This window comes from Cololabis saira, chromosome 19, assembly GCF_033807715.1.
Source record: "Cololabis saira isolate AMF1-May2022 chromosome 19, fColSai1.1, whole genome shotgun sequence".
Lineage (NCBI taxonomy): Eukaryota > Metazoa > Chordata > Actinopteri > Beloniformes > Belonidae > Cololabis > Cololabis saira.
Window position 1 is genome coordinate 32,317,886 of NC_084605.1, and position 11,885 is coordinate 32,329,770.

Consider the following 11,885-nt stretch of genomic DNA (forward strand, 5'->3'; position numbering starts at 1 on the left):
ATCTGGCACTGTTTGAGCACATAACATTAGAACATTATAACATAAACTAAAAACAAAAAGTTACACAGTAAGTGAAGGATTGAGAAAAATCTAATTTAACGGATTATAACTGTTTACCTTGAGTTTTTTTTTTTTAATCAGATTGTCTTTGGCCTGGTCAATAAAGGGTTTGACCGTAAAAAAAAGTATTGAAAATAAATAAATAAAAAAAATATTGCAAGTAAAGTAACAGTTACACTGAGTTTGCCCTTCAAGTTTGAGTTCTGACATCTGTTTTTCAAAAGTTGTGATTAATTGTGACTTAGCAGGTATTCCCTCTGGGGCATAAACTATACCTTTAGATATCAATAAGTTGTTAATATTTGATAATAAGACACCAGCACCCGGATTTGTAAACATTTGTTAAATATTGAACTGGGCCATAAATGGTTCATAAACGTGTCCTTGTGTGAAATAAAAGGGGGGGAATTCAAGCTCTCTGTTTAAGGGTAATGAATTACTGCGAAGAAAGAAGAAAAATATTCAGCCAGTTAAAGATAAAGCCGAGAATTTGGTGTCTGCTGCTGTGAGCCATCCATCACGTCCACAATAAAGGAGTTTTTGCCTGACGGTCGAAATTTATGGTCGCCCTTCTCTGCCCTAATAACTCAAAGCGCTGTGTCAAAGCCTGACAGCCGTTGCCGAAAACAGCACCCCGGTTATCAATCAAAAAAACACTTGCATATGTTTAACTTTCGCCACATCAGCAAGACATTTGTAAGCTATTGAGTAATAAGATAAGTGAGTATTTCGATGGGAAATAATGCGCAAGCTTTAATGATTAGTAGCGGTCGTAACAGGGATTTATAAGCGCTCTTTGAAAGAGAAAGACATTTTTGCGTAGTTTGTGTATCAGAAGAAAAAGCAATAAAATACTTAAAATGTCAAAGCTCTGTATAAAAATCCCTCAGATCTTGTCTCCAATTAAAGAAATCGCTGTTTTGAGTTTTAAAAGACCCGGCAGGTTTAAAACAGGCCTTAACTGTGATGGATGTGTGCGGGGAGAGAAACATCACTTCTTCTCTCATGTTGCCTTGACCTGAATATGACTGAGATGAGGAAAGAAACAAAAAAAAAAATGTACAGGCAGTTGACAGACAGCCCGTCATCTGTCAGTTCCCTGTCCTGGACGCCAGCTGTGAATCGGGGGAGAAAGTTGCAGAATCACGATTAAAACGCGGCAATGGATAGAGATGCGCGTTGGATGGCACACCCTTTGTTATATTTCATTCCTTTTTTTTTTTTTTTTTTTTTTTTTTTTTAGTTATTCACTATGCAATACTGAATCCTTTGAGTGGGGAAATCCGCTTGAACTTGTTTTGCATTGAAAAGAAGTAAACACAAAAACCACTCAAAGTTGAAAGAAGTCTAAATGGTTAATGCTTCAGCCATAGTTAACATTTTAATATAATAATGACCCGATAAAACTGTGACAAATGACGTTGATAATATGTACCTTGTGTTTGGGTCATCTTAAACCGCCGGTCATTCGGGTCCAGACAGCCTAAAAAAACAACTACACGCGCAAACACGCAGGACGCATGCGCCCAAGTGCCAATTACGCAAAGACTCGTATAACGCCTCAAAATTAAAAGTGCTCTGCGTGGGTGAAAAATGAAACAGACACCAATGTGAGGACAAAGCGTCACATTGCTTCCACCCTCCATCACATTGCGATCTCCTTTTGATTGGGAGGTTGCAGAGCCAGTGATCTGTAGTGTGATTCTGATGCCGCTCGAGAGGAGGCGGAGTGATCCCTCCTAACGCGACCAGAGTAAACCGAGCTCTCCCTCGGACCCGCAGCCACACAGTCAGACAGTCAGAGCGACGCTGGGGAAGAAGCAGCGCGGATGTGAAACGCACGGATTCTGCTTTCTCAGTCTGTTTTGAGGATACTATATCGTTTTCCGGGAAAAAAGCTTCAACAGTTTTGTTTTTTTTTGTCTCTCTTTTCCCCCCACACATGTCTTTTTCAACCATTTTTACGAGACTTGGGTCATGATCACATCGCCCACGGTCTCTGTCCTGAGAAATAGCACGAATTCGGTGTGGGAGAGAGGCTCCTCTTCGGGGGAGAAGGGTGCAGCGAAGATCAGCCAACTATCTGTTTTCAACTCCGTCTCTCCCTCAGATCCTTATCGCCAAGCTAGTCGTCTTCCCATAAAGATTTTGAAAATGCTCACGGCACGGGCAGGACACATTTTACACCCGGAGTACCTTCAGCCTTTACCGTCCACTCCTGTCAGTCCCATCGAGGTAAGCGACGCAGCGATTCTGTGGAGACGTTTGCGCACATGCACGGCCATTAAGAGGCTTGATTTCAAAGCGACAACGTGTTTACTCTGAACACCGGAGATATACTGAATGAAATGTCAAAAATGATCAAGCTAATGTCATTTCTGGACCTGATCTCAGAGTTAAATTTAGATGATCTTTTCTTCATTTGCGTAAAAATAGTATACTGAGAAGTCTAATTTGGACATACTTTACAGATTTAAACCCCATTCCCATAAAATCTACGCCCATATTTTGAATTTAATAACAAGTGATGTAATTGTAAATCGTTTATCTTGTGCCTTGTAAAGCTGCCCAGTGTTGGTGCTTATGTTGAGTTGTTGTTTCATCCCGATTAAGTTTATGAGCAATACGTAAAATACGCGGAACAGGTCATATCGGCAAACTTAACATAACATTTCGTGCAAGGTGTATAAGAGTTTTACGATTTTTTGTTAATTTTCTGCTGTATTATTTCACAGCTGGATGCCAAGAAGAGTCCGCTGGCTCTTTTGGCCCAAACATGCTCCCAGATCGGCAAACCGGACCCGCCGTCCTCCTCCAAGTTGTCCTCCGTGACCTCTAATGGATCTAGTGACAAGGAGACCAAAAGTGGCCCGCTGAAGATGAGCGACATCGGAGCCGAGGACAAATCCAGCTTCAAACCTTACTCGAAGTCGTCAGAGAAGAAGGACTCGAGCAGCAGCAGCAGCGGCCACAGTGGAGATAAAAGCAGTTTCCGAGTGCCTAGCGCCACCTGCCCGCCGTTCACCCCCAGGACAGGCAGCCCCAACTCCTGCACCTCCGTCTCCCCGCTGCCGTCCGACGGCAAAGCGGGGGACAAGGAGGAAAAGAAGGACTCAGAAAGCAATAAAAGTAGCACGACAGAAAACAGTGGAAGCCAAAGGATAAATGGAATTATCTCTGATGGCAACCATCAAGAAAGCACATCTGGATCAAAGACCGGCACATCAGACTCTCCATCTGTGACCTCATCCTCCTCCTCCTCTGTTCTCTGCTCTGGACTGGTGGCCCCCGTCTCCCCCTACAAGCCCGGTCATACAGTTTTCCCCTTGCCATCCCCTGGTATTTCCTATCCTGGAAGTTTAGCGGGCGCCTATGCGGGTTACCCGCAGTCGTTTCTCCCACACGGAATGAGCCTTGACCCCACCAAATCCAGCAGCCAGCTCCTGAGCGCGCAGTTCGCCAGCTCGCTGGGCTGCAGTAAAGCAGGGACGAGCCCCTTGGCCGGAGCGTCCCCGCCGTCTCTAATGACCGCCAGTCTGTGTCGAGACCCGTACTGCCTGAGCTACCACTGCACGAGCCACCTGTCCGGCGCGGCGAGCGCAAACCAATGCGCGCACGACTCTGCGCTCAAGTCCGGATACCCGCTCATGTACCAGGCGCACCCGCTGCACGGCGTGCACTCCTCGGCCCCGGCTTTCAGCGGACACCCCTTATATCCTTACGGGTTTATGTTGCCTAACGACCCCCTGCCGCACGTGTGCAACTGGGTGTCTGCGAACGGACCTTGCGATAAGCGCTTCTCCTCCTCCGAGGAGCTGCTCGGCCACTTGCGGACTCACACGGCCTTCGCCGGCACGGAGAAGTTAATATCGGGTTACCCGGGCTCCACGTCTCTGGCGAACGCGGCCGCCGCCGCCGCCATGGCTTGTCACATGCACCTTCCACATAACGGCAGCCCGGGCAGCCCCGGCTCGCTGGCCCTCAGGGGCCCCCATCACCCGCTCGGACTCAGCAGCCGCTACCACCCGTACTCTAAGAGCCCGCTGCCCGCCCCCGGGGCCGTGCCGGTGCCCGCGGCCACCGGGCCCTACTACTCCCCTTACGCCCTGTACGGACAAAGACTGACCACAGCCTCGGCCTTAGGATACCAATAAGACACACAGAATTATACGTTTATAAAGGAGATTTAGACCCAATGAGTTTTATATCGTATTTCATGATGCAGGGACTGGATCCATGCGAGGATCACTGTATTTATTTGCGATAGCTTCAAGCGTGACGAAAAATAAAAAATGATTATAACATAACATTCAAATGCCTCAATGTGCATTATTTTTACACAACAGCTGTTTACCTGGTGTGTCACAACGGTATGTTTGAACGGATTTTAATGGGACATAATGATGGATTTTTATTTATTTTTTTCCCACATCCTGAATCGACGATTTCTCTGACTCCAGAGTAAAAGTATTTCTTTTTTTTTTATTCTGCTGCACTCAGACTGCTGCTGTTGACAGTATGATGGAAGTGGAAAATCAGAGCCTCTTCAGAGCTGGCATTGATTTATTTTGTAGGGTGCAAAACGTTTCATGAAGCCACTTTTCTTTACCTAAACCTTCACAGCTCTGCAACTGCAGGCTTTTTCCCATTTCATTTAAAGGGTACCTACAACAACTAATAATGATAATAATAATAATAATAATAATAATAATAATAATAATAATAATAATAATAATAATAATAATAATAAAAATAACAACAATACTGATAATAATAATGGTTATTTATACACATAAATCAATTAGGTCAATTCAGGTTTAAGCAATAATTCATTACAATTTTTGTTTTCAATATTAAAAATGTGAGTTTGTTAGTGCCATGGGGTTGTGGGAGGCATTTAAAATAGGTTACTATAATTTGAATGGGAAAAAAACATATTCATTCCTGTGATATCATATTTTGAAGTTGTCATAAAGATTGTCGGCAGACTTTTTGAAAGGACCTTAAGATTTAAAAGCAACTTTTACATGTTTTTATATGTAGCATAACAAATACCATATGTGCGCACAGCTTCCATTCCCATGACTGGATCTTTCATCGTCACTATTATTAAATTACGCTGACACGATGCTTAAATGACTTACAAGCCTTGTTGCTGTAGAGCACAAAGTGTATTTGTACTGACATAAAATCTTCCTTAGATCATGAAAACACACAGAATCCTCTCAGTCAAGCATATAATCGATTCATCTGCAAAGACAACAAAAATCTGTGATGACGCAGATATGGGACCCATCCACGGCGTCTATGATTGCTCTAATGAAGCCATGAAGCACTGGGCAGTAACAAAGACAGGCTTTACTATTTAATCAGTTCCTTAAAACAAATCAACTAAATCAAGCCAACGGTGCCATTATCCTTCCTCAGTAAATCCTACTGTTCTCAAGCAATAAACTCTCAATCATGGTCAGACGTCATATTCATCCAGTCCACCCATCATTCATGTAGATGAAGCTTAAACACAACTCCATGAAAGACGGTAATAAAGCCGCCAACCTACAATTCAGCACTACACTCAGACAGCCATGAAGCCAGGTCACATGTGAGGCATCTCTTTTCATTTGCAATCACAATATTAATATGATGTGAACAAATTGGACTGTGATCTGAAGAGACATTACTCAGTGTTTACTTAAAGTGTGACATTGCAGTATAGATACCATAAATTAACACGTAGAAGCAAATTAACCAGCCAATAAATTATTCAGTACATTCAGTTTTATGATACCATTTACTTTGAATGTGCACATCCTGTGCAGACACGTAACATGCACAGAAAATGTAAGTCCTCAAAGTACATGGTTTTTGTTTTGTTTTTTTTGAAAATGCAGATTATAAACTCTATTTCTCAAAGGCTTGAATCAACTGAACTTCTTAGATCTTGAAAATGTTTCACCTTCCGTGTCCTGGATGATTGAAGATCAACAGTGTTCTTACAATGAAAGAAAATCTCTCATATAAATAAATCACTCAATAACACAAACCAAACTGAAAAGGTTAAAAACATTACATAAAAGGCTGTACATGCTGCAACTATAGCTCTAGTGGGGAGACATGCTTATTAATGCATTTCTTTGACCACGGATGATTGGTAAATAAGATATTTCTACACACATTATATAATATATATAAAATAGATCCAGACGTTTTGTATGCTGCACGTTAATAAGTATGGAAAACATGTGTTAAGCTTTAGAGGAAGATTAATATATTGTGTATTCATTGTTAATATTGGTATATTCTAAATAGAGAAGTTATAATTAAGTGCTGAGGTCTCTCTAAAGTTAAGAAGTTCTGTTTATTACATTAAAAGGCTCTGCGTGCCTCATGTACATGATAAAGTCTATCCATCACTTTCCTCGTGACATTAGTTATGTTTCCCACATGTCTGAATGTACAATGATGTCTGATGACACTCCATCTGGCTCGGTGACTCCACGTTGAATCACAGGGGCGGCCTCACCTGCTTGTCTTTGAAGTGCAGCGTGAGCAAGACTAACAGCCGTCCGAGTGAGGAGAAACAGATCAGCACCACCACAGACACATGTTTGTGTTAAAAACAGTCACCTCCGCACAGCTGCGTGCCATGTGTTACACTGTCCATGGCCTGTTATGGTTGAAGGCCACGGACATGATCTCTGCTACGCTGAACTAATGTTCCTCCTCAAAAACGCTCAAGGTCATGTATGAAAACTGTGTGCTTCACATGCATGAAATACATCCATCAAGCAGCTTTCAAACAGTTGTCAGAAATGTTGCAGTCACGTAATGACTTTAACACCCTTTTTGTCAGCATTATTAATGATCCAATCAAGGGATTTCCCATAGTTACACAAACATTTGCTGCTTTGAATAAACCATCCTCGGTGCTTATGTTCTCTGGAAAAGCAAGCAGATGTCTGTTTATAGACACAAAAGGGGAAAAGGGAAAAAAAAAGATGACCTTTTGCATGTTCAGTCAGCTGAAAAGTGTGTCTTCCATCATCCAGAGAAACATGGTGGTTTATTTTTGCTGGAGAAAGGCTTTTGCTTCTCCAAACAAGCCCCATATTTATCGTCGCTCCATCATTTCCTCCCTTTGACAGGCAAAGTAAATGGTAGGAATGCTATGTTAAAGCATGGGTTTCACTCTGCTGTTGACCTTTGGAGCTTGTCTTCTTCTATTAGTGCAGCACCATAAAATGAAGAAAATTATCTGGGTACACTGAGATTATCTTAATGAACTTTGTGTGTGTGTGTGTGCGTGCGTGCGTGCGTGCGTGCGTGCGTGCGTGCGTGCGTGCGTGCGTGCGTGCGTGCGTGCGTGCGTGCGTGTGTGTGTGTGTGTGTATAATCTATATTTCCACATTAAAGTGCTTCTTTTTGAGTTATAAGCCACCAAATGGAAAGCGGAAGAAAAGGAATTTTCTTTTCTGAGTCTGTCAACACACAAAAGACGGAGCAAGAATGAGTTAAACAGTGGGCCCTTGTCTTTCGGCACTCAACATGCCCTATAATTTACACGCCACTGACAGGGGCCATTTTGAAGTCTGTCATAGGGAGCAAACTTTTTGTCTCAAACGTCTTGCTCGCAGTGATGTGACTCCTGCTGCGGCGCGGGTGATTAATGACTTATGGCCTTATTGTGTGGAGGTGGCTAATTAACTACAGGCTGACTGAAGAAACGCACTATAAAAACCTGCCTCTGATAACCCCAATTTTTTCCCTCTCCTTGTCTTGGCATGTGGAAGCTCTTACTGACAAATTTGCAAGAAGCAGACCAGCGTTGAGTAAGATGAATGGCCTCTGTGAACAGTAAACAGCCTTTAATTTAACCATGTTTAAATGTATGACACACTGGCATTGTGCTTCCTCGCTGTTCGTGCTCTCTAGCTGAGAAACACAGCCAAAGTTCCCCCCGCTATTGGTTTAAAATTAGGCTTGGCATATTCATCGAGAGCGTTTTCTGGGGTGCTTGGGCTGGCAAACATGTGTTCGTTGCCTGTGAGTTTTTGGCAACCCCTTCAAACCGACATGCTGAGACAAAGACAATCAGTTTCTTCAGTAAACTGGTCTCAAACACGCCGAGCAGGAAGCCGATGAGAGGAGACCTGAACAAATACAGTTCATTTCAGGAGTCAGCAGAAGAGAAAAGAATGGATTTTAGTGCACATTAACAATAAACCAAGCCTATATGAGCTATATACACATCAGACACAACTTGCAAATAAAGTGCAAACACCCCAGCCAAATATTCCCCTGCTTTTTATAATTACACTGGTTACCATACTCTTGTACGATTCCTGTGTACGGAGCCACATTGACAGGCTGACTTAATCCCATACAATCAAACCTGTGTCCTTTTTTGCATAACTTTAGTGGTGAATTATTGCCTTGAATTTTAAGAAATACATATATATACTGTATTTTCTGGACTATAAGCCGCACCTGTATATAAGCCACATCCGCTCTATTTTTTAAAAAATAATGAAAAAAAGATAGACAAGCCGCACCTGCATATAAGCTGCATCCGCTCTATTTAAAAAAAAAAAGATATGCAAGCCGCAGATATTTCTGTTGTTAGATTAGATATTTACTACATGTAGAGAATGATTTTGAACTGTAAATGATGTACATGTTTGTACCTAAATAGATCCTTTCCTAAAAGTGTCTTTTAACACGGCAGCAACTTTGCTGATTAAAACGGGACAGAACCAAGAGAAAATAACCGGTATTTATTTATCTATTTATCTGTTTGAAATCTGCTTCTACCTACTTCTATCTGCTAAAGAAGAAGTAGCATATTCTTCTTTGCATTTATTTTGTCTTAGTTTTGATTCTAATTCCGGTTAGCACTCCCCCTAGCGGTGGAAGAAAAATCCACAGAATAGCCGCACCTTTGTATAAGCTGCACGGTTCAAAACCTATGAAAAAAGTAGCGGCTTATAGTCCAGAAAATACGGTATATATATATATATATATATATATATATATATATATATATATATATATATATATATATATATATATATATATATATATATATATATATGTATATATATATATATATATATATATATATATATATATATATATATATATATATATATATATATATATATATATATATATATAGCAGCACGCCGATACACTATGAGAGTGAAAACTGTTTCTTCAACACAGCATATGAAACATGCCAAGTGGACCCAAAGTGATGCAATATGTACAATGCCAGCTGGTAGGCCATTACAGGTGATGGACATTTTACTTACCTAAGTCAAATATAACAGAGTGCCGTTCATTAATATACAGGAAGTTCTGCAGAATCGAGCCTGCCATCTGGTAAAATCGACAGAGTAATCTACAGCTCGTAATTAGGACTGAGGAGCCGAGTTTCTCTTTAATCTTTTCCAGCTTTCAAAAGAAAAAAAAAAAAAATTCCATCTGCACTATGTAGCACATCATTTTTCTTTTAGACAAATGGTTTGCTTTTGTATGATCCAAAATTAGATCAGCAAAAAACAATCAATCTTGTGAAGGGCCTGGGAAAAGAATTGAGATTTGGATTCTGTTTTTCTTCCACCCGTCTTCAGCATCTCACCTCTCCCTTTTCCCCGCATGACTGACTTTACAGCCATTAGCATTCCCTCCGTCATGCTCTCTGCCATCATATGACATAAACTGGGCCCTGGACTAATGATGAATATAAAGATGTGTCTTGATATAGTGATTCCGCTCAGGTCTTCTTTTTTTCTTTCTCCTGTGATGTTCGACAACCTGTAGGAGTCCGTGGCATCAGAACCTAAATCCACACTGAGGTAAAAGAAGGGGGAAAAAAAAGACTTCATGTCATCCTGTCTGCAAATTAAGAAGATGATACAACTGTCAGGTGCTAGCATCCTGTGGCAGACTCCCTCCCCACTTCAATTACAGGAGCATTGATGCTTTCACCGCACGACAAAAGGGAATAGGGTGCATGTTTTTTTTTTATAGGAGACTTGTCTGTCAGCTGGCTCTCAAGTCATAACAAATCACCAGCACTCAGCTGAGGCTGAACATTCAGGGCGTCAGGAGGAAGAAGGATGACCTGCAGGCTTTTGAAGTGCTCTGGCAGTTCAGATGGCTCAGCGGTGCTGACAGAGAAATATACACAACCGAGCAACCAATAATGAGAACATTAAACATTCCAGCCACCTGACAGGCTGACAAAAACAGCCTGGCCGCACATCAATCATCCACCGAGTCATAACCTTGACAATTAGTCCCTTCTGATACTGCCCGTTACCTCTGGGCCTGCACTGCAGTGTGACTCCACTTAAAGAGGAGAAAACCAAAGGCTTTGATTTAATTCTGACGGATAAAGACGGTTGTGATAATAAAAACACAACATATTGATTCGGTAAATGATGAATTTAGAATCAGTTGGCAAGATCTTTCCAAAGTAGGAAAAGTTGAAAAATGCACATACTGTTGTCAATTATTTTCCCGGTTGCCAGTGAAGATGTCTCAATTAAGAACGTGAAAATGCATCCAGCATATGTTTATGGCTCTGGCTGCACAAATATGTGTATTAATGACACCCTGTAGGCATTTGGCAGCACTATAAGTATTTGCAGCAGAGCCAACGCGTTTCAACAGAACTTGAGTCGTGGATCAGCGGCGGGAGGGGGTTCTTTAATCTCGCTTAACACAGTCGCATCCAAAATTGCTAAATGTCAAGTCTTCTTTTAAAAAAGTTTCATAAGCATACATTATGTCCTTAATATTCTAAAGGAAAAAAAAAATGAAAGTCCAAATCTTTAACTTTTGAATTATTCTCTCAGTAGTTTACAGTTACAACCAGGAAGGGGCCATGTTGTCACCGCAATCTGTAGTTAGGATATGACAAATGAGCCATGCGAAATGACATTGCCCTTTAGCCTTCACAACTGTAGAGAAAAAGCAAAGCATGAGAAAGAGGAATTGATGGCAGAACTTCAAAACTACTGTATCGCCTTCTCATTTAGCGAAGTGAAACGAGCCAGGCCAGCGACTGTTTCCAAAAACTACCTGAGACCGAGCTGCAGAGCTGCAGGCCCTGAGGATGATAAATGACTTTGCTAACCCTGTGGGACTGCAGACCAAAATGAGGACAGAGCTAATTGCTGTGTGAAACACTTTGGCATGGATGGAAAGAAAATGCAGGCACGCCACGGCCAAAAATGGGGCCGGTTGCTGCTCTGAACTCCTCGCTGGCTTTTGCTTACAAGAGTTCACTCGGTGTCCATAAATCATGGACTGCTTACAGCTGAAATTGCCCTTAGTCATCAGCATGCAATAGACTGAGTGACAGATTCCATCCTGACTACATTAGCCCCCGGTTCAAACGAGTCTTTTTTTTTTTATACATTTCCAACCATCTTGAAGTCACAGGAAATGAAAGCCAGCTGGCTGAGGATTGCTGTTTATAACATAAAGCTGAGCCTTTATGAAAGTAAAAGACACAAGAGTCTGAACGTTGGAAAAAAAACAAAACATTTACATTGTTGAAGGAAATGACAGGGGGTCAATATAAGGTATCCTGGGCTTTTGATTTCCTTCAAGTGCTGCTTCAGATACAGCTTCATCCCCAGGCTGTGATCTGCAGAGCATTATTCATTTTCAGCTGACAGGAGAACTGAAATGTGGTTTCAGTCTGCGTTACATCCGCCCAGGTGAATGGGAGTGCAAAATCTACAGGCATTCATAGTGGCTTTAGGATTTATAAACCGCAAGAAAACCCCCAAATATTAAAAGTTAAAGATTAA

General features: G+C 41.7%; 1 protein-coding gene across 1 annotated transcript; it reads left to right on the plus strand.

Annotated features, from left to right (window-relative positions):
- The first annotated feature begins 1,831 nt into the window (after positions 1 to 1,831).
- Positions 1,832 to 4,367, plus strand: LOC133418889 (zinc finger protein 503-like). The gene is made up of 2 exons (XM_061707769.1): positions 1,832 to 2,295; positions 2,796 to 4,367. Exons 1-2 carry the CDS (start codon positions 2,038 to 2,040, stop codon positions 4,212 to 4,214), a joined length of 1,677 nt encoding a protein of 558 aa, XP_061563753.1. The 5' UTR covers positions 1,832 to 2,037; the 3' UTR covers positions 4,215 to 4,367.
- The last annotated feature ends 7,518 nt before the right edge of the window (positions 4,368 to 11,885 follow it).

What these genes read in the sequence shown, in the direction of transcription:
- LOC133418889 (XM_061707769.1), top strand. Translation starts at nt 2,038, where the DNA reads ATGATCACATCGCCCACGGTCTCTGTCCTGAGAAATAGCACGAATTCG. An exon ending in CTCCTGTCAGTCCCATCGAG is followed by an intron (nt 2,296 to 2,795) that starts GTAAGCGACGCA and finishes ATTATTTCACAG; the next exon opens with CTGGATGCCAAGAAGAGTCC.